Source organism: Schistocerca americana, chromosome 5 (genome assembly GCF_021461395.2).
Source record: "Schistocerca americana isolate TAMUIC-IGC-003095 chromosome 5, iqSchAmer2.1, whole genome shotgun sequence".
Taxonomy (NCBI): domain Eukaryota; kingdom Metazoa; phylum Arthropoda; class Insecta; order Orthoptera; family Acrididae; genus Schistocerca; species Schistocerca americana.
Genome location: NC_060123.1, coordinates 97164149 through 97188852, shown reverse-complemented (window position 1 = coordinate 97188852; position 24704 = coordinate 97164149). Strand labels below are relative to the sequence as shown.

The 24704-nt window shown below is 37.4% G+C and overlaps 1 protein-coding gene across 1 annotated transcript in view; it reads left to right on the top strand.

Moving 5' to 3' along the window:
- Window positions 1–24704, top strand: part of LOC124615923 (synaptic vesicle glycoprotein 2B-like) — a 252280-nt gene that overhangs the window by 139773 nt on the left and 87803 nt on the right. The window contains exons 5-6 of the mRNA XM_047144107.1: window positions 7340–7461; window positions 23126–23370. Of these exons, the coding sequence (XP_047000063.1) occupies window positions 7340–7461; window positions 23126–23370 (367 nt within the window). The remainder of the gene's footprint in view (window positions 1–7339; window positions 7462–23125; window positions 23371–24704) is intronic.

Below are 24704 nucleotides of genomic sequence, written 5' to 3'. Positions count from 1 at the left end.
GAGTAGGTAAATCATAAGTATCTGGAAATATCTGCTGTAATTTTTTTGCATTACTACTGAAATATGAGTTTACAAAATCAGCTAATTTTCTAGGGCTACCTACTGGTACATCTTTGTTTTTAATATGTGAATTGAGGTCCTTTTTAGCAGTAATATTTTGTTGTTTGAAAGTTTTTTTGCGGCTAGCAGCACCTTTCTGTATATTTTCCTGTGCTTTTGTAGAATTGCAGAACTTCTGGGTTAGATTGATTATTTTTTTATAGAGTTGAGATATCTAAGAGTTTCTGAGGATTTTTCGATACCTGTAGTCACCCATTGATTTCTCTTTGTAGTTTTAATTTGATAAAGAGTTTTGGGAAACATCTCTTCAAATCTGAGTTTAAAAATTGACATGAACTTGATAAATGTCTGATTTGCATTGGTTTCTGCATTGACTTCCCTGCAATCTTCGTATTCTAGCTGGGATTTAAACTCATGCAGGGCTGATTTGGAAAACATTCTTTTGTATGTACACAGTTTAGGAGGAGTTTCTACATGAAAGTTAGTTTTTAAGATCTGGCAGAGGTGGTCTGATAGGCCCAGGTTTTGGACAACAATATGACATTTTTTACTATCAATATCTGTAGCTACATGATCTATAGATGGGGAAGATTCTTTTGTTAATCTAGTTGGACAATTAACAAAGGAGGATATTCCATAACAGCTTAGAATATTCACGTATATGTTGCTAGCCTTATCAGGCTTCATCATACTAATGTTTAATTCACCACAGATAATTACATTTGCTTTTGGTCCAGAAACCTTGTCTAAGCTTTGATTCAGTTTTGAGTGGACAGACAATTCATGTTCAGTTACTATATATAAAAAGCAAATCTTTGTGATACATTAATTTTGTGTGCTACACTGGGACTCAAGACAATCACTTGTATTTCTCAGGCATCAATCAGTCAAATATACCACATGAGCCCTCCTCTTGACCTGATTAAAAGCTCCAACTTTTCAATATGTCCCTCCTAGTTCTATAAAATCTATAGTGTTTCCTAATAAGAGTATGTAAGCTATGTCAGTTAGATGTGTATGTTAGTTTGGTTCAGAATCAATGTCAATGTCTTTGCAGTTTGGAGAAATAGCATCTCTCAACTTATCTATTTTTTGGGAAAGCTGAAATCCTTACTTATTACAAAATTTCCATACTTTTCTTTAGAATCCGTGTCCTCTTACTTGAGATAGATGTTTATATTTGGCTCATCTTGTACTGCCTCAAAGTATGCTCTGTAGCTCTCTAGTATAAGTTTTCCTTTATGATAGTACACAAACATTCTTTTTGTATAAACAGTCTCCATGTAGTATATATGGTTCTCGGGTGAGACGTCGGATGTCATAGTGAAAACTCCACAATATTTCGTCAGCGCAACTGGCCGACATCTTCAGGTGCGACGAACACACACAGTGTGTTCGTCGCACCTGAAGATGTCGGCCAGTTGCGCTGACGAAATATTGTGGAGTTTTCACTATGACATCCGACGTCTCGCCCGAGAACCATATATACAACATGTCCGTCGGGAAAGCCTCAAGCAACACAGTCTCCATGTAGTATGGTTCTGGTGGTAGCCTGTGACTGTTTAACACTTTCCAGATGGAGCCTAAGTCCCATTCAGTAACTGTCCACAGCCAGTGCCTGAGCAAGACTCAGGAACCATCTTGAAAAGTTAACTATTGTTATGTAAGAATGTTTACATTGTTCTGAGTAAATATAATCAGCTCCCACCTTGCCTCATGATTCACTTCATACAAAATAGAAAAACAAAAATTAATCTTATACACAAATATAATTCCTTTTTTAATTTTTTTTAGCTTTCCAGCATAGGCAAATAAATACAATAGGACCCTAATTGACAATGTTTTCTTTGATGAAGCTCAGAGCAAGAAACTATCTGTTTATCCAGTAACAAATGTTCTCTCTGTTCATGATGCACAATTAGTTATGATAAATAACTTAGTGCCTTACAGAATGGGTACGCCTCAATGGAAATCAGATAGAATAATTAATGACTCCAGAAAATATGTTTTTAAGAATAGTTTACTGGAGATGACCTGGGATGTAATTTATAATGAACCAAATACTATCATAAAATTTAATCTATTCCATGATAAATCCATATCATTATTTGAAAATAGCTTTCCACCTAAGCTAAACAGAAAAGGACACTAAATGGCCATGTAAAAAAACCATGGACCACTTGAGGGATTAAAGTATCTTGTGAAACGAAAAGGAAAATGTATCTTTTGGCAAACACAAGTAGGAATCTGGCAGTAGTTGCACACTACAAAAACTACTCAAAATTACTAAGAGAAGTTATTAAAAAATCAAAGAATATTCACATAATGTCAGAAATCAGTACTTCCAGCAACAGACTTAAAGCTATATGGAACGTAGTGAAATGAGAGGCAGGACAACCAGCCACAGAACAGGACAACATCATTACTGAAATGAATGGAAGGGCTATACTTGATGTGTCACCATTATCAAATGCACTTAATTAATCACTTTTAAATGTGGTAGAAAACATAGGGACTATTAGTTAAAGAGCAAAATCACAACAGTATGTTGGAAAGATAACTTTCATAAAATTCAATCACATGAATATATCACCAACTTGTTCTCCTGGAATTAAGGAAATTGTACATTCTCTCAAAAATAAAAGCTCATCTGATTTTGATGGTGTTTCCAACAGAGTATTTAAAAATTTGTTCCCATGTAATTAGGCTAGTCTTATCTGAAGTATGCAATGTATCACTAACTCACGGCATTTTTCCAGAGAGACTAAAATATGCCATTGTTGAACACCTCTTTAAGAAAGGTAATATGAGAGATGTCAATAACTACTGACCTGTTTCACTGCTGACATTGTTCTCCAAAATTTTTGAGAAGATGATGTATTCTAGAATAGTGTCCTTAGTAAATCTCAGTTTGGGTTTCAGAGGGGTTGCTCTATTGAGAATTCCATTTACACATTCAGTCACCAGATTTTACAAGCATTAAATAATAAAATAGCGCTGGCTAGTATTTTCTGTGACCTAAGGCATTTAACTTTATGAATTACAGTATTCTCATAGATAAATTGATGTCTTATGGGACTGATGGTATAGCCAATCAATGGATAATGTTGTATCCCACCAAAAAAATGCAGAAAATTGTACTCAGGAATTCAAGCAATATATTCCAGGGACATAATTCTCACTGGAGAGAAATCATTTATGGGGTTCCCCAAGGTTCAATCTTAGATCTACCACTATTTCTCATATATATGATCTTCTGTCTAGTATACAGGAAGCAGAACTAGTTCTTTTTGCAGATGACACTAGTATTGTAATCAATCCAAGCATACTTACAGAAACAGAAGAAAAGGTGAACATAGGTCTCAAAAGTATCATAGACTGGTTTTCTGTGAATGGTGTCACTTTCAACTTTAAAAAGCCACAGCATATTCTGTACATCTATGGGTACTATGCCAACAATAGGTGTAACACATGGTGATGAAATAATAAGTAGGGTGGGAACTCCAAAATTATTAGTGATCAATTCTGATGAGAATTTAAACTGGAAAAAAAAAAAAAAAAAAAAAAAAAAAAAACCGCACACATTTTGGAGCACTTAAAATATCTTCGTTGAGCCACACATGTGTTTAGAATCATGGAAAATCTTGGTGGAGAGAAATCAGTAAGTTGACATATTTTACATGTTTTAATTCTATAAATTCTATAATGTCATATGGAATAATATTCTGGGGCAACTCATCTTTAACAAAGAAAGTCTTCATCGTGCAAAAATGTGCTTTAAGAATACTGTGTGGTGCTGACCCACGATCATCTTGTAGGCATCTGTTTAAAGGAGTTGGGCACTCTGACTGCTGAGTCACAATATATTTACTCCCTCATGAAGTTTGTTGTAAATAATCCACTACATTTCAAAAGGAACAATGATGTACATAATTACAATACCAGAAGGAAAAATGGCATTCATTACTCCACATTAAGGTTGCCTTTAGCACAAAAAGGGCTGCACAATGCTGCAATAAAAATTTTTAATCACTTACTCTGTGATATTAAATGTCTTGACAGACAGTGAAGTAAAATTTGAAAACAAACTGAAAAAGTTTCTCCTTGACAACTCCTTCTATTCTGCATAAGAATTTCTATTACTGTAGGCATTATTAACTCGTATCTGTATATCTTTTTTCTTTTTGTAATAAAAAAAAAAGAAAAGAAAAAAAAGAAATAAAAACCTTAGAAATGTTCAGAATGTAACCGTGTGTACAAATTAATTTGTGATGTGAATGTAAAATGACTCATTCTACATCATTATAAATTATCACGCAAAATGTTCCCTGTGAGATGTGACAATAACTAACAATAGGGGATTCTTCCTACAAAAATTCCTCTTCTGTACACCACTACAAATTCAGATTTGAGTTGCTCTGAATGAAATGATCAACCTTTGGCCACCACTTGTGCAGGATTCTTAAAACTTAAAATTAGTTGAATGTTATCTATTTATCACAATATACCTATAATACCAAATGCACTATTCATCAGAATATTGTAAAATTTATAGTTTCATCTACATCTACATTCTACATTTATACTCCGCAAGCCATCCAATGGTGTGTGGCGGAGGGCACTTTATGTGCCACTGTCATTACCTCCCTTTCCTGTTCCAGTTGCGTATGGTTCACGGGAAGAACGACTGCCGGAAAGCCTCCGTGCGCACTCGAATCTCTCTAATTTTACATTTGTGATCTCCTCGGGAGGTATAAGTAGGGGGAAGCAATATATTTGATACCTCATCCAGAAACGCACCCTCTTGAAACCTGGACAGCAAGCTACACCACGATGCAGAGTGCCTCTCTTGCAGAGTCTGCCACTTGAGTTTGCTAAACATCTCCGTAATGCTATCACGCTTACCAAATAACCCTGCGACAAAACGCGCCACTCTTCTTTGGATCTTCTCTATCTCCTCCGTCAACCCGATCTGGTATGGATCCCACACTCATGAGCAATACTCAAGTATAGGTCGAACGAGTGTTTTTTACGCCATCTCTTTTGTTGATGGACTACATTTTCTAAGTACTCTCCCAATGAATCTCAACCTGGTACCCGCCTTACCAACAATTAATTTTGTATGATCATTCCACTTCAAATCGTTCTGCAAGCATACTCCCAGATATTTTACAGAAGTAACTGCTACCAGTGTTTGTTCCACTATCATATAATCATACAATAAAGGATCCTTCTTTCTATGTATTCGCTATACATTTTTAGTATTAGTGTAAAGTCAGTTCACCTGTCTGATACTCAAACATCTGTTCTGCTCAGGACCAAAATCTCTACATAACTGCCATTAAAGCCCATACTAAAAACTTAGGGAATATTGAAGATCAACAGACAAACAACATTATTAGTACGTTTTAACAATGGCCATAGAGAACTGTATGGTGGCCTGTTTCTTTGCTACATTAATCCCTTTAAAGCCACAGAGCTTCTGTAATATCATCAGCATCAGCATTTTACAGCTTCTTCCACTTTTTTATGCATCTACATCACATTTTAAACAAAAGAGTTACCTCTATTAATACATAAATAAATGATCATATTTATATCATTAGCCACTCACTGTTGATCTGTAACTAAGGTAGTGTTTAATTTCCTTGTGACTCCAGCCACACCACTTAGGCACATCACAATCTCTACATTTTAATCTACCACCAAACTGCAGTATCTTTATTCTGATGGTTGCTACTTTTCTTATATACCACTACATTATTGCACTCTGTAAGAAGTTGCTCCATTTTCACACCTTATTCTCTCAGCTAATCTGTTGCTCAAAACATTAAAAATTTCACTTCCTAAAAATAAAAAATATTCTTAAGAACAAAGAAATTCTTAAGCCATCTCATTTCAGATTGCACTGACAAATTTCATGACAAAATATAAGGACAGTATTGCTGATATTACTCACTATTATCTATTAACTCTTGAAGCTGTGCCCTCAAATAATACGGATTTTCTCCATTCTACACCTGTCAAATTTGTATTGTAAAATCCACTTAGTCTTCACAATATACTCATCAGATACAGTACTAGGGCATTTACCAATCTTCTCCCTTTTTTCCTTGTGGTGCATGTGAGTAACAATACAACTGGCATATATGTCACAAACATGATTTTTGGTTTAATATCCAATGAAGGATAAATACTTGTAGGATACTAACATATTACAAAAAAATTAAGATGAATAATTATAACAATGTACTCAGCCATACAGACTGACTCATAACTTAATGATATTAGCGCTACGTCCACTTTCCTGCTTATCCAAACTCCAATTTCTAGTGTGTGGCAATCTGGCTTTATAACATCCAAAAATGTGTTGGTTTCATTGAAACTCCTCCAACCAGTAAATCCTCTTGTATTTTAATAAAAGGCAGAGGTAGCCATGTTTAGATAGCATAACATTCAGTATATGAAGACAAATAATGTGCATATGCTATATCACACTGAAGTGTACAAATGGAATAAGATAAAATAGTTTTTTTATGTTATACTTTCTGACATATTCCACACCCATGAAAATCATTTCATTTTTGGGTCTATGGAACAGAAACTGAAACTAATCTGTGGAAGGGAAAAAAAGGACAGTAACCCAATCCAACATAATTCCATCCAATCTAACACAATGCAAAGTAAATTTCTTTTGAAAAATATAGACATTAAGTGAGTGACTTGGTAAAGGTAGCAGTGAACATTTTGCATGCCTGTGACTGCATGTAATAATAAGATTATTAATGAAACAGATAACTTATAAGAATTTTTAAAATTATTACTCAATATCTTCCATATAAAATTTCTTATTGTGTGATCGTTAACAGGGGATATGTGCCTGTGACAGTATCACATCCTTTTCCTGTTTAAATATTGCTTGGTGTAAAATGTCACATCTATGCTTCTGTTTTTCATACGTTCTCTGATAACTGCTGTAGGTAATACATAATTCATCATTATGTATGACATAATGTGTTGGCTCATCTCACATTATATTACCTTGGAGTTTTCTAACTATGTCTTACATAGTCTCCAATAAGAGTTTGTTGAACCTTCCAAAAATACTGTAAAATAGTTGACAGAGTGACAGATTTTTGTATAACAGAATAAGATTTTATCTGGGTGACTTGCTCATGAAAAGGGAACCGCATAGTGTCTTTTATCATTGTAGTTACAAGGCTACGGTTAATAGAGACATCATGTCTGCAATTAACAAATTTTCCTATTTTTGTTTCAGACTCTCTGGACCAATGGCTATTCGACTAACTTTCATATCAGAATTTCATAGCCTTAAGTATAGGACAAGAATAATGGTACTATCTGGATTTCTGTATGCAATTGCAACCATTATTATTCCAGGTAAGTCAAATATCCATTTTAAGTGTGTAGTTAATAATGTTTTGTATTAGTTTTCAGGTATTAAGTAATACTTAACACTCCAATATATGTAACAGAATGTACGAAAAGATGTGGACTAGTGACAAGCATCAGGTGTGAGAAAAACTGAATTAGCAGCTGTGAAAAATGTTACTCTGAGTCGTGTATTACCCGTGACAGCTACTGGAAATATTAGCAAAATACAGGAGCGTACAGGCAACCTTTTACCCAAAGTTGGGATAATTTATCTGTGTATGGACATATGGATCTGTGCACTCTGAAAAATTCATAAATTGAGGTACTATGTAAATTGTGTATTGTACTTTATTCATCTCATGATGTCATTTGCAGTCCATTTGGTTTTCATACAGGAGACATGTCAAAAATTTATTATACAGTTACAATGATTTTCACATTAACAAATAATATCACAACAATAAATAATAATGCTACAAGGATATTTCTTGGAACATGTAACACATTGTACCCAGCTCAAATTTCCAGTTTGTCCTGCATGAATTTATCCACTGAGTAATAACACATTAGTGTCAGTACCTGATATATCTTTCTTTTAAGTGAACCTAAATTCATCTGCATCAGCTTGTTGCCTTTTAATTTATTACAAATTTTCATTCCCATGTTTTGAAGTCCCTGTGCATACAGTCTGGGATGGTGGGTGGGGAGCATAAAATTTTCTTTGTTTCTAGTATCATGTGAATGGACAAAATGGTTTCCCTCAAATAATTCATGTCTGGTGTACAAAAATATAATAATCTCATATATGTATAAGGATGGCATAGTTAATATTTTAAGTCTTCTAAAGAATGGTTGACGTGGGTATAAGGATGGCATAGTTAATATTTTAAGTCTTCTAAATAATGGGTGACATGGTTCTTTGTGATTTGCTGTGTACATATTTTGAATAATTTTTTTTCTGCATTTTTAGTATCTGCACTATGTTTGTTGAGTTAGCCCAAAAAGCAATACCATACCTGAGAATGGATTCAAAGTAGTTTGTATATGCTACTTTTCATGTGTCCATGTCAGTTGCAGTTGATAATATTTGATTTGCAGATACAAAGCTGCTCAGTTTGTTTACTAGGTATTAAATGTGTGCCTGCCAGCTCAAATTTTTATCTACATTTAAACCTAAGAATTTGACTGAGTCACATTCTTCTATATTGTGGTTGTTGTGTACAATCTTAATCTGATCATATTCAGACTGTTTGGTTTTGAACTGCATCATGTGAGTCTTGGATATGTCTAGATTCAACCCATTCAACTGAAACCAAGTTTCTAAGGTACTAAGGGTTCTGATCACAGATCTGAGAATTTTTTCTGAAATCCCGATCTTCAGCTAAGACAGAAGTATTATCTGCAAACAGAACTGATGGGGAGCTGATATTTAATTGTGCCAACTTATAACTAAATCTGAGGGGGGTGCGATGGGGAGGTTCCCTTGTAAGTACCTTCGCTTGTATTTTTAGGATGTCTGTGACAACCAAAGTGCCCCCATAGCAACAGACCATAAAACACTGTGAGACTGAAAGCAATTGAAGTAGAAGTAAACCATTCTTAGTTACTCATTAGTGACTCAGCCTGCCAGTTTCTGCAGTAGAAGACAGTACACTCATGCAGTTTACCTGCAGACATTGATAATATGTTTCTCCCAGTCCAGTTCTGAGTCAATATGTATGCCTAAATGTTTTACTGATAAATATCCTATGTACTTAGACAATCCTAGCAGAAGGTAATGTGCTTTTTCAGGATTGCAGAACAGTTTGTTAGATGCAAACCAGTTCAGTGATAAGTCCAGGATTTTCTGCATAGCACTGTAGAATACTAAAGCAGCATGTTGTGCACAGCAGATAACTTAGTGGTGATGTCTATTACTGGACAAATCATTGATTCCAACTATAAAGAAGAATGGCCCCAAGAATTTGCCCAGCAACATACCTTCACAGCAGAATTCCTGTTTTTAACTGAGACAAGAATGATTTACTTATTCCACATATACCTTCACTGCATAGATTTTTGTGTCCCTTAAGTCTTCTGGATATTCTTCTTTATTCTTCATCCTGTGATTATTGCTTGTGGTGAACCATTATTAAATAATGAACCCAGCATTGCATTTACTAGCACTAAATTTTCTTTCAATAATCAGCTTGTTCGTCAGTAACTGTATCAATTTAACATCACAGGTAAGTAACCTACAAAGGCTAAAATCAGCATACTGAAGATTAACATTTGGCTCATAAGTAAACATGTTTTGATTAGATCTTTAAGTATTTACTCCTTGTCACAGGCTGACTGATAAGAGACATTGCAGCATAGTGTCTGGCAGACATAAAAGTTTGCACAAAGAGTTATGAACAATGACCAATTGAAAATTACATGATGAATGCGAGATACTGGACATAGATTGAGCATTCACTGATGACTTGTTACTAACTCCCGAGGTTTTGTATGTAACACCTATTTATAGACACATGTATTACGGAAATTATGAAATAGTAAAATACAAGACTATTACATTTTAGATATTAACATAAGAGACATAAAAAAATAAAATACACAAAGACACATCAGGCAAAGAAGCAAACTTCTTTTAACTATAAAAGGACACAATAGTAGGTACTATGTTATAAGAGAGAAGTATTATGTGCTTGGGGTTCCCAAGGCTTGCCAAGAATTTTTGAGAAAACGAAATTTTCTAATTGTAATAATTAACAAACTAAAGGCATCTGTTTTGTAGGCATAAAAATCAAAGCTACTAAACTGTAACACAAGATTTTGGAAATAATTACTCTTTAACAATGGAATGTTTTTGTACAGGAAAATATTAAATACAAAAAACTTTTGAGATGCTAAATTTTCAGAGAAAGTAAGACATTTGCTTGAAAGAGGAGCATGGGGATTTTCAAATAAGCTGTGTCAATCTTAGAAAAAACAATTTTTATCTGTTTTGGATTTTGATATGCACATTGTTTAGAGGTATCATAAATTAAAAACATTTCTGTAAACAAAATGTTTCCATATGAACTAAACATACTATTGAAACTTCCTAGCAGATTAAAAGTGTCTTCTGGACTGGGACTTGAACCTCAGACCTTTGCTTTCCATGGGCAAGTTCTCTACAACTGAGCTATCAAAGCACAACTCGTGACCTCCCTTCAAAGCCCTACTTCCACCAGTACCTCAATTACAAACTTATGCTTTTATCATTAGAAATTGGTAATTTTACAGTGAATAGTGAAATTTTGTTAAATAATTCAGTCATTGTACATAACTATTCTATATGCACTAATACTGAAAAGAGATCAGAAAAGAAAAAAAAAATGTATTGGCATCAGGAGTGGTACACATGAACCCTCTGCCAGGCACTTAAGTGTGAACTGCAGAGTAACCATGTAGATGCAGATGTTGCAGGTCACTCCATTAAGCTGCAGCAGGGGTGTACATTGTATGCTGCTGACAGAAGTTGCTCTACCCAGATGCAGTGGACTTGGGCACATGTGGTGGTTGCAGAGGCGCAGCATGGTTGACAATGTTCTGCATAGGTGAGAGTACGGCTTGCTCGGCAACATTCTGACCAGGCCTGGTGGTGATGTGGATAGGGATGTTCTGTGCAGGCACAGGAGTGGTATGCTCGGCAGAATTCTGCACTAGCCCAGGCCTAATGCAGGTGGTGATGTTCTGTACAGATACATATGTGGAGCAGGTCATAGGGAGGCAGGGTGTGTTGATGTGTGAAGGTGGTTGCTCCAGCAAGATGCAATGGCATCAGAATCAGAAGTTACTGGGCAAAGTTGGTTGGACTCGGCCGCTGTGCGTACGGAAGGATACCGAGGCAATTGCCGTGGTGCATGGTGGCAAGCATTGCCATGACCAATGGGGTTATGTTGTTGTGTGTCACTGGAATATTCCTGATGTAAATGTTTATTAGCAGCACCACTAATTAGAAATAAACTGTCAACATTCATAGGCCAAGTTTGAGTTTGGTCTGGACAAAACTGGGTATGTGCCATGTTTGTGTCTGAAATCCTGGACTGGCAGCATGTGGGTGGGTTGAAGAAATTCACATGTGGAGCAGTAGATGTGCTGCCCATGGTGAGTGAAAATGAATCCGTGCATCTGGAATGTTGCCGTCAAGTCATTGAAAAGTGTTTCTGCAAGTAGGATATGTTGATGAGGTACCATAGTAGATCATTTGTGGCTTTAAATTTCTTGTGACTAAGATCGTAAGTTGAACTACAGTATTGAAGCATTTCACTTGCACAACTGAGTCTGAAGATGGTGGATGAGTCACTTGAGAAGCACTGTACTATCCAGAACAGAAACCATTGGCCTGATATGCAAATTTCAGTGGCCAGTGGTTATGCGTGGGTGGCATTGTTGTAAATGCACTGGTGTGAATTTGACCTTGAACGTGGTCGTCGTTAGTCAATGGGTTCACCGAGGAGGAAACTTGGGATACATACAGGTGTAGAATATCAAATACACGATTACTGTGTAGAATAATACCACTTTACTGAAGACAATGTACATGAGACTTCCACACAAGGACAGAGTACAGTGCTTACTAAACTGGCAGAGAGAGAGAGAGAGAGAGAGAGAGAGAGAGAGAGAGAGAGACTCCACAAAGTTTCACTCACTAGGCTGGTCAGCGATGTTGTTGTTGTGGGTGATAGCCACCACAGTTTATTTTACTGGACTAGTTTCAAGCATAACCCATCACTGAAACAGGTCTAGTAAAACAATCTAGTACCAACAAGCAGCTTACATCAAACAGTTAATTATTAATGTGACACATTCACAATTTCTACAAGCTGCAGAGCACCAAATGTACAAGACAATCTTATCACTCCTGTGTCACAAAATTACAACATTCCCTTCAAATAGCATTCTCTGTTTTCCTGCATGAGAAAAGAAATACTTGAACAATTCTGAACAATAGACTTGGTAAGGAAGCAGTTTTTGCTTCACCTTATCCACTCTATATGTACTAAGCATACCCATCACCAGTTCAGTACAAATCAAAAACAGAATTCAGAAGCTCTTAGGTGACTAGAACTGTGCTGTAATGTTCATTAATGATAATAGAGGATGACAGTAAGTTATTAGTAAGAAGGAAGGACTGATGAGAAGATAGTATCAACTTTGAAATACCATTGCCTTACATGCCAATCATCGCAAGAATGTAAACCATGTAGACATACTGTGCTTAATCACACAGATAAACAACTGAGTCACACTGCGATATCGGAGTTGGAAAAGAGGCTAAATATTTCACCCACTCCAAAGACCTTGCCTATTAAGGATGTTGTCAGTGCTGTTGAGCAAGGGGATCTCAAAACTGCCGAGTGAGACTACCAAAGAAATAAGACAAGAGGCTTGCAGGGCCACAACCAGGATGCCTGCACCGAAGCAGAACATCAACACTGAAGAAAAGAAAGCTCTCTGTTCCTTAATAAAAGACACAGAAATAGTGATTTTATCTGCCGACAAGGGAAATGCTACTGTTCTTTTGCCTGCAACATCCTATTTTGGCAAGATAATGGATTTACTGCAGGACTCAGCGTATCGCCATCTCCAGAAGGATTCAACTGATGCTGTACAATGGAAGACATCCACACTCCTCAAATCCAGCCAGTTTCCTGAACATCTTAAAAAGAGCTTAAGAGTACAAGCACCAGTTCCATCACAACTCTATGGGCTGTCTAAGATCCATAAGGAAGGGGCTCCTCTTTGCCCCATTATGAGCAATATAGGAGCCCCGACGTATTACCTAGCAAAACATCTGGCCTCTCTTCTAAGCCCATAGTAGGAAAATGTGAACATCACATTTGAATCTCAGAAGATTTTATACAATGACTGAAGAGTTTGCGTCTCGAACCAACTGACATTTTAGTGATTTTCAATGTGGTCTCTTTGTTCACGCGAGTGCCTTTGGTGGATTCATTACAACTTATAGAAAAAAGTTGGAGGAGGACATCTTACATCTTTTCAAACAAGTGTTTACCTTGACATACTATTTATTTAACAAACAATATTTTGAGCAGACTGACGGTGATGCTATGGGTAGCCCTTTGTCTCCCATAGTACCGTACCTTTTTTGTGGAAGACTTCGAAGCACTTCAGTCAGCAGTGTTGAAACCCAAATGTTTCTGGAGATATGTGGATAACACTTTTGTTGTTTGGCCACACAGAGCAGCAACACTCCCTGCGTTTCTGGAACATCTTAACTCCCTCCATCCCAGCATTTTCTTCACCATGGAAGTGGAGAAAAATGGAGAGATCCCATTTCTTGATGTCTTGGTCCACAGGAAAGAAGATGGTTTCTTGGGTCACAGTGTGTTTTGCACACCGACTCTCACTGACCTGTATTTATGAGCTACAAGTTGCCATCACCTATCTCAACACAGTGGCCTGTTGTGGACCCTCGTTCATAGGGCCAGAATTATCTCTGATGCAGGGAGCTTACCAGCAGACCTTAGCCATCTTTGCTCTGTGTATGCACAGAACGGGTGCTCTGATAAACAGATCCATAGTACATTTAAACCTGCATGCACTAAAGCTCCAGAACAGTCAGAAGAAACAGAGAACTCCATGAGCATGGTTTTTCTACCAGATGTTGGTAGCATGTCCTTTAAGAGTGGCAGGCTGTTCAAAAAACATCAAATAAAATGTACCTTATGCTCTCCAGTGTGAGTGCAAATTAAGCTGGGTTCTGTTAAAGATGACCTTGGTCTAAGGAGATCAGGGATATCTAAAATCTCATGCCAGTGTGGGAAATCATACATTGTCCAGCCGTGTTGCACTGTTAAGGATAGATGTGCTGAACATAGATGTCACACCAGACAAGGTCAGCCAGAAGAGTCTGCTGTGGCTGAACACTGTCTTAACACAGGACACAGCATGAACTATGGAGAGACAAAGACCCTTTCACCCGTTTCCACATACTGGGATTCCATCACTAAAGAAGCAGTCAAAATTCATATAAGTAATGACCTGATCAATAGACACACAGTATTTCAACTCAGCAATGCATGGGAACCAACACTGGCAGCACTACGGCATCGTCGGCTGCAGTCAAATGAATCTGAGTGAACACAGATGGAAAATCAAAGTCCACGCATTTAAGCTGGGTGCCAACAGTCTGTCCGCACGTGCACTGTGCCGCTATTTGCGGCCACACTTTTCCTGCATCGCGAATGAGAGGCCTGTGACCCATTTGTATGGCAGGGGACACTGGAGGTCGCCATGCTCTATGATTCGTCTATGATGATGTTATACCATAGCATTTGGCACCTGCAATTCTCTAGTGAGCCAGCGTATATAATGGCGAGCCATTGCAGCAACATGTCGGCCAGCACCTGAAGATGACGAGCAGCTGTCTCGTTGAAATATTGTGCATATATCTGACACTGTGACAAAGCAAGCTGGGATATTTTTACTTCCCCTCTTGTTTTGCCATCTGCCTCCTTAAATTCGTTTTTTTTTTTTTTTTTTTTTTTGACTAATTACTATTAACAAATGTGAGTATAATCTGCATTTTCATAAAAGAGAGAGGTTGTCACTCAGTTTTGAAGAACATAACATCAGACCTAATTTTGTGTTTACTTTTATGTATGTAATTGATTTTCTAATTTATTTTCATTATGCGTAGTTATAGGGTGAAATCAATAGTTGTTTCATAACTTAAATGCTATTGTTGAATTATAAACAAATATAAATTCTATAATAATTATAAACATTTGGAGGAACAACTAATAGTGTTCTTAAAGGATTTATTTGGCTCTATTCAAAAACATGTTAGCAAAGCCGGCTCTTAATTATTTCCAAATTAATTAACAGTTTTGTCAAAAGTATTGTTTGCATAATGACATACGTTAATTTCATCATTTAAACAAATAATTCAGCTTAACCCTCGTAGTAGAAGAAACTGTTAAAAAGAACCAATATTTTGATGTATTCAGTTAATTTAATGAGTTAAGTTTAAATTGTAATTTCTGTAAGTTTAACTTTGAATAATTTGTAGTTTTAGCAGCTATTATTGTGATGATATATAAGGGCCCAATTTTTGGTCTTGAGACAGTCAGTCCACTGCCAAGTTTCAGAGGAGGAATCTGTGTTGATTAGATCAACAACAATGCATCCATGAAATAAATGTAACACAATTAGGCCGTGTATAAAAACAATGACAGTGGCTGTTCCATACATACCTTTTTATTCTTCAAGAACTGTGTGGTTAGGCTTTTACTGCTCATAGATGTTCAACAGGAAACTATTGTAGCAGTATGTCGATGTTTGCCTGCAACCTATTAATGAGGCTCATCGAAAGTAAACTTATAGTGCACTGGCCATATAACTGTGTAATATTGGGGGTTGTCAACAGTGAAAGTAAAAGACTGTGATACACAACTGTGCATCTGTCAGCTACATCATTTACAGTAGACAGTAGTTGCACTTTCACAACCCATTTTTTGACCAGTGTAGCAATGCAGTACATCAACTCTGAGGACAACAAACAAAGAAAGCAGGCGAGCGTCATCACAACGTGACGCTCATGAACCAAGGAAGTAGTATCAACAAGATCACTGTCCTGATGCTATCCCCTGAGTCAACTGGATGGTATTCTTGGAAATGGTGGATGGTCTAGGATGGCAGAAGGAGAGGGAGATACAGCAGGGAGAAAGGAATGGCTGTGGGAGCAAAGGCAGCTCATCCATCTGTGGGTACAGACAGTTGTGTGTTGTACATTGGGAAGTGAAGCAGGATGCGAAAGAGGCTAGTGCAGGATAGAGGGACAGCCCTAAGAAAATAACTTGTGTGTGTGTGTGTGTGTGTGTGTGTGTGTGTGTGTGTGTGTTTAGAGCTACTGTGTTGGCGGGGCGAGCCCAGTTAGTTGCATTATAATTTGTAGTTAGGGCTGGGAGAACACCAGCGCAGTAGTGAGTTGCATCAATGGCACAGGACAGCTTTTTTAGTAGTCAGTGTGATAGTGAAGTAATACATAACAGTTTACATGATGAAAAGATAGATTCTCTTCCTGCCTATCAGGGATTACATCACAGAGCCAAAAAATACTGGAACTTTAGCATCATGATTCATGGTGTACTTCTTTCAGAACCAAGAATAATAAAGACCTAAAAAATGAAAGAGCATCTGCCATATATGACCTATTTATCAAAAAATAAGTGACACTGCTCATAAGTTACAAACTGCAAGATCAAACTTTCATGTGTAGTGCGAGTCCAATGAAGAAACATACTGTCACATATTATGAAGTGTAGTTCTGATGCAGACACAATTCTGACGTAACTACATAGATCTGAAGATGATCTAGGAAGATTGAGGCCATCCTCAGCTCCTATGGGTGAAGAATTGTAGGATTCCCCATAATTCAGGAGTGCTCTACATAAAGTAAGCAGTTACTTGGGTAGAAGAGTACTTGTGGAGTGCACATGGAGATCTTGTAGGCTAGGTGGTAGTTTGAGATGGAAAGTTTTTGCACTCAAATTTAGCAAGGAATGGAACGTATACCAAAGAGACAGATTAGATGACATAGGAGAGGAAGTGTTCATTTCAGTCAAGATAAACTGAGTTTAATTGTGAAATTATCTAGACTGAGTAACAGATGTAGGTGAACTCAGGTTAATTTCAGCCCTATATATCATCTATATTTATCATAAATTAACTCTGTTTTTTAAATTTGCTAATGATTATAAATAACCTCAAATTTTTTTAAGAAACTGATAGTTTTTAACACGGGTTTCTGTGTTGCCTTAATAGAAATCTCATTTGTGTATTTGCTTCAATTCTTCTAGGAAATTAGCAAATTTTTAGCTCAGCAGATTAAAAGATAATCAGAAAGCTTAATTTAAAGTTATTTATTCACTGCCCTGTAATACACTGCACCAGCCAGACTGCAGCCCCACTGTGAATACTGTTCTCGAACACAGGATGATGCTCAAAATTACCCTGACTATTGTCAAATAATTGGCAGCTCCTGCAAAATGGTGTGTTGGAAGAGCTGCCGAGAGTCATGTACCTGTGATACCAGCACCAGAGATACCTCAAGCACTGTCCTCTCCTGTGGATCCTGTCTCCTCTGCAGAAAGTACAGGCTCTGTAATTACTCATCCACTTGATCATGAGTGTATGTCAGTGGTAGGTCTAGGTGTCCTGTACAGGGTTGATGAGGACCAGGGAGGACCCAGGATGTTGTAAACAATTCCCCAAATCAACAAGTTAGGGGTGCTGTCATTCACTGAAACTGAAACTGAGCCACTGGGACTCATTTCACCTGTTTCAGGGTAACCTGTTTTGTCTGGGGTCAAGAGGTCTATTAATCATTTGCAGTTGATGGTACCCCTTAGGGAAATGGCACCAAGGAGGAAAGGACACCAGGTGCACTCACTGTGTATGCCTGGGGGCCTCATTCAGTGTGTTGGAGAGTCTATTCCATCAGCCATTGAGGAACATGATGCAGCCAGCTGCAGATTGTGGCACACAATGGAACAAATTATATCTGTTGTCTGTGTTCCAACATCATTCTTGGGTCATTCCAGTGACTGACAGAGAAGGTTGAGAAGACCAGGCTTGTGCATGGAGTTCAACAAAGCTCACAATTCGCAGAATTGTCCCCAGAACTGATCATGGCTCTTTGGTTCTGAGTCAAGTGGAAGGACTGAACCAGAGACTTTGAAGATTCTGTGACAAGCCACACTGCCACTTCCTGGACTTGCACTATAGGGTTGAGAACTGTACAGTTCCCATAAATGGGTCAGGTGTGCACTACACATAATAGGCTGCTACTCAGGTTGCTGACTGTGTGTGAGGTGCTCACAATGGATTTAGATTAGGTGACTCTCCATCCAGTCCAGATTATGATAGCTGTAGGAAACCCAGACGTACCTGTATAAGACTGAAAGAAATGCCTCCCATAGGTGACAGTATTAAAATCCTAATGGTAAACTGCCTTAGCACTTGCAACAAAGCAGAAGAGTTTGAAGCACTCTTGAAAAGCAATGTAACTCACATAATATTGGTACAGAAAGTGGGATGAAACCTTAAATTGATAGCAGTGAGAATTTTGGGGAAAATTAAAGTGTATATCAAAAGGATAGGCAAACTGGAAATGGAGTTGGAGTATTTGTTGCAGTAGACAATACACTCAAATCCACTGATCAGGAGTGGGCACCAAATGGTAACTGGGTCCTTCTGTCACCCATCAGACTCATCTCCAGGTGTAACTGAAAACTGTAGAGAAAACCTCAGTTTATTTGCATGTAAGTTCCCTAATCACACTGCATCATCCAACAATTGGAAAAAAATACAGTTTTGTTAGTGATGGGCATGATAAGTCATCCTGTGAAACATTAATATGCCATCTCTGAAATCTACCTACAACAAATAGTTAGCAGCCCCATTCACAATGAAAATATGTTGGATCTAATGGCGAAAAACATACATGACCTCTTACAAATAAGGATCAGTTTAAAAGGAGCCTGAAAGACTTACTAGTGGCCAACTCCTACTCCATTGGTGAATTTTTTAATAGAAACAAATGATGTATTGTATATATTCATACTATTAGTATTGTTATTTCAGCTTAAAAAAAATATTGACATGTTCCACATCCACGAAGATCTCCTCAGCATGGACCTATGGAACAGAAAACAAATCTTATCTAATCTGAGGATGTCCACATTGAAACTGGTATCAATGACCATTCTGTGGTTGTGGCAACAATGATTAGCAAATTACAACTAAAACAAGAAGAAAGATATATAGCTTCAGTAAAGTAAATAAAAAATCAGTAGTGTCATACCTCAATGAGGAACTTGAAACTGTCATTACAGGGCAGGAGTGTGTAGAGGAATTACAGCAAGTTTAAAAGAATAGTTAACTTTGCACTGGATAGATGTGTGCCCAGTAGAACAGTTCATAATGGGAGAGATCCTCCATGGTATACAGTCACTGTAAAGAAACTTCTATAGAAACAAGAGATAACTGCATAATAGGTGTAAAACAAAGCATTGGGCTACAGATAGAGAGATGCTGAATTAAACACATTTGGCTGTCCTCCCTCCGACTAACTGGCTAATTGCACTTAGCAACTGCTCTACCCTGTCCCCACCATGTCCGTTGACTGGTTTTTTGTTGGTCCAGTTTTGTCATACAGCATCAACTGTACACTTGAAATTGGACAGGTCAAACAAAAGTTGTAGTAATACATAGTATTAGTAAATAGCTGGCAAATTTGTTACACAATCAGAAATTATTTTACAGAATAGAAACAGTGCTTTATTAGAAACGCATTTATTTTAATTTTCTATATTGGATACATAGCGGTCTTTATTTCCTCTGGTATCTTATTGTGTAGTATTACACCAATGTTAATTATGCTCCTCTGACAGGGTGTTGTTCTGTGATATTTTTGGTGTGTATTTGATTTACCTCTGGTACAACAGTTGTGCACATTTTTTTCTTTGTTAGTTTGTCTGTTTTCTACAGGGAGACTCTAGTGAACAGGACAGCTTCATAAATGAACAAGCTTGGAACATTCAGAACGCCAAGCTCAGTAAAATGAAATTTACAGAACTTCATCTTTTTAAGGCCATAAATTATTCTTAGAGCCCCTTCTTAAACTCTAAAAACCTTTACAATGTGAGTTGAGTGCACCCAGAAAACGATGCCATAATGAAGCAGTGAATGGACTGTGCTCAGTATGCCTGTGGTGCTGTTCTTTTGCTTGGCTTTAATATTCTTAGACTGCAGCGCATGGATGAGAGTTTTCTGGACAAGATATTTATAAGTGTGTCCAACCTTTAAGTCTTGCTGAACCCACAGACCAAAAAATTTTGTATTGCTTACATTATCAAGGGGTTCATTTTCTAATTGTGCTTCAATAGACATTTGATTAGATGAAGGAAATAAATGAAAGTTGACACACACTGTTTTTTCAGTATTTCCAATGAGTTTGTTTTCAGTGAACCACTCAGAAAACATATTCATAGAACTTTCTGCTTTTGACTGCAAAGTTTCTGGGCTGGATACAGTATGCAATATGCTGATGTTATTAGTGAACAGGATGCACCCAGATGCAGCACTTTACCATCCCCTACCCCTACTGTGCTATCCCTCCCCCTTGCCACCTACTTAGCCCCCACCTCCCAGATTGCTTCTCCCATCATACGCAGTTGCTCGCTGCCTGGCCTCAGTGGCCGGAGACAGAGTGGTCATGTGAGTGAGTGTGTGTGTGTGTGTGTGTGTGTGTGTGTGTGTGTGTGTGTGTGTGTGAGTTGTGCTTGCATGAATTTGTTTGTGTTGTATTTCTTAGAAGAAGACCTTTTGGCCAAAAGCTCACATGTTTAACAGTCTTTTTGTTGTGCCTGTCTGCGACCCAGCATCTCCTCTACATGATGAGTAGCAGTCTATTCTTTTCATAATTCTGAAGTTTTAAATTTCACTTTTACATCATCATTCACTCAGGAAGATTGTACAAACATACCATCATTTGATTGTCACACAGACCCCTGTATGGAGGGCACATTAATAGACTTCCCTGGTGAGGAGAGGAACTGAAAGAGCTGCAAACAAGTAAGTCACAAAACCTGGATAGAATCATGATTCAGTTTTACAGAGAGGACTCTGTGACATTGGCCTCTTACTCAGATTGCATCTGTCGTGAATCTATCATCCAGTGTGAAGTCCCTATGAGTGGAAAAAAGTGCAGACGACTCCTGTATATAATAAGAGTGAACGAACAGACTCACAAAATTACAGACTGATATCCTTAGCGTCAGTTTGCTGCAGAATTCTTGAACTTATTCTGAGTTTGAATACAAGAAATTTGCTTGAGGTAGAGAACCTTTCATCAACACATCTGCATGGGTTTAGGAAGTATCATTCATGCAAAACTCAGCTTGCTCTTTCCTCACAAGATATCCCGTGAACCACGAATGGAGGGCAACAGGCAGATTTCATATTTCTAGATTTCTGGGAACTGCAGACTGTTAGTGTAGGTTGGAGTACAAAGATTATGTTCCCAGATGTATGAGTGCCTCTAGGACCTCTTATGTAAAAGAACCCAGTATATTGCCCTCAATGGAAATTGTCCACCAGAGGCTGTGGTATCATCAGGGGTGCCCCAGGGAAGTGCGAGAGGGCTACTTTATTCTCAATGTGCATAAATCATCTGACAGACAGGGTGAGCAGCAATCTGTGGCCATTTACAAATGGCACTGTGGTGTATAGGAATGTGTCAACATTGAGTAACTGTAGCTGGATACAAAATATTTTAGACAAAATTTATAGTTGGTGTGATGAAGGGCAGCTTGCTTTAATTGTAGAAAAATAGTAGTTAAATCAGATGAGTTGGAGAAATGAACCCATAATGTTTGAGTATAGCATGGGTACTGTGGCGCTTGACACAGTCATTTTGATTAAGTTTCTAGGTGTAATGCTGCAAAGTGACTTGAAATGGAAGGAGCATATAAGCATTGCAGTAGAGAAGGTGACTGGTCAACTTTGGTTTACTGGGAGAATTTTAGAAAAGTGTCACTCATCTATACAAGAGGTTGGTGTGATGAAAGGCAGCTTGCTTTACTTGTAGAAAAATGGCAGTTAAATCGGATGAGTTGGAGAAACAAATCCGTAATGTTTGAGTATAGCATGGGTAGTGTGCTGCTTGACATAGTCATATTGATTAAGTTTCTAGGCGTAATGCTGCAAAGTGACTTGAAATGGAATGAGCTTATAGGCATGGCAGTAGAGAAGGTGACTGGTCAACTTTGGTTTATTGGAAGAATTTTAGAAAAGTGTCACTCATCTATACAGGAGGCCACATGTAGAACTCATTCTTGAGAACTGCTTGAGTGTTTGGGTCCCGCACCAGGGCAGGTTAAAGCGATACATTGAAGTAATTCAGAGGTAGGCTGCTGTAGTTGTTGACAGTAGGTTCAGTCAACACATGAATATTACAGAGAAGCTTCATGAACTGAAATCAGAGTGACAGTATGGAAGATGACATTCTTTACACAAAAAATTATTGCAAATTTGACAGAACCAGCATTTGAAGCTAACTGAAAAACAATTCTACCACCACAAACGTAAATTTTGCATATCACAAAGACAATAAATTAGAAATTAGGGCTAATACAGAAGTATATAGGCAGTCTTTTTCCCCTCACTCTATTTAAGAGTGGAACAGGAGAGGAAATTACTAATATGTTACAAAACACCCTCTGCCATGCACCATATGGTGACTTGCAGAGTACATACGTAAATGTAGAACTAGTTATACTGTATAAAAAATGTACAACTGGGACAGAAAAATAACTGATATATCATAAATGTTTTAGAAATGTATTGTATTACATAAGTATTTGTACATAAATCTCTCAATAAGGCCCATGTTATGCCTAAAGATGTTAAGTAAAAATTCCAGGCCAAAAAAGATTATTTCAAGATGAAGTATTTTCTCTAATTTCACAATATGCTTCAGCAGCCAATTTCTATAACAAGAAAAATATGTGTATTATCCTCATACAATATAGAGGCTCAGTGATTGTTCAAAACTCACTTTTTGTCTCACTTTATACTTTTTAAATAAAAGTAAATATTTTTTTCTCAACAGCTGTTGCATGGCTCATAATTCCTCTACCCTGGTCTGTGACATTTTTTGATGGCTACATTACATACAACTCCTGGAGAATGTTTGTGACTGTGGGTGCATTGTCAAGCTTTTTAGCAGCATTCCTCATTTACCTATGTCCTGAAGCTCCAAAGTTTCTTATGACAAAAGGTCGATCAGAGGAAGCATTGCAAGCTTTTAAAACTGTATACAAACACAACACTGGAAAGGAACCAGAGACATATCCAGTATGTATGCTGCCTTTTACTCATATGAAAGTAGAATAGTAAATTCAAAATGTTTTAAACCCACCCCTTGTCAAAATATCTGTCAGTAATTTTAAGATCTGCATTTCAAAAAAACTATTGAAGGCAACAAACTTTTGTACATGGCTGCACGTTCAGAAACCATGAATAGTTACAATTGAAAGAAAACAGCCCTCGGTCACTATTTTTAACGAATTGTGAAAAGGATAGTTTGTTACTCACTGTAAAGAATATATGTTGAGTTGCGGGCAGCCACAACGAAAAGACTGTTACACAGTTAGCTTTTGGCCAAAGCCTTCATTAAAAATAGTGACCGAGGGCTGTTTTCTTTCAAAGAATATATGTTGAGTTGCAGACAGCCACAATGAAAAGATTGTTACACAGTTAGCTTTTGGCCAAAGCCTTCTTCAGAAAAGAAAATAAATACACACACACACACACACACACACACACACACACACACACACACACACACCACACACCACACACATTCATATAAGCAAGCACCCTCATGCACACATGAATACCATCTCTGGTAGCTCGGACAGGAATACCAGAGGTGGCAATCATGCATGCACGAGATGAGCTTGCTTCTATCAGTGTGTGTGTGTGTATGTGTGTATTTTCATTTCTGAAGAAGGCTTTGGCCAAAAGCTAAATGTGTAACAATCTTTCTGTTGTGCATGTCTGCAACTCAACATGTCATCTTTATGGAGAGTAGCAGTCTGTCTTTTTCCTAATATTGTTGATATCCCAATCTGAAGTTTTCATTGTAGAGAATAGTAATGTTTTCTTGAGATATTTCAAATATTACTTGAACAAGAGGAATGAAGTAAATAGATACAGGTACTCTATAAAAAAATTTGGGAGTAATCTTGTGGAGCAATGCAGCTAAGGCCAAAAAAGGATATACTCGTAGAAATGATAAATATGGTTTTATGTGGATATAATAACGAAATATTCCACAGCAGTACCTTAATAAACATCGGAATTGTTGCATTTATTTTCCATCTAGTGATTTAATGTTATTTATGAGTAATAACAGAAACTATTTGCAAACAAAATGTTACACATACAAATACACACATCAAAAAAGTTTTGCATCACTTTGGTTCCAAGAGTTCCAAAACCTGTATAGAAAATTGGAATAGAGATCATTATATACATCATTTCTGCCCTTTTTATTGCTCATGAAAACCACACATTGCATGTTGTACCACCATACAGCGAGACCTTCAGAGGTGGTGGTCTAGATTGCTGTACACACCAGTACCTCTAAAACCCAGTAGCACATCCTCTTGCATTGATGCATACCT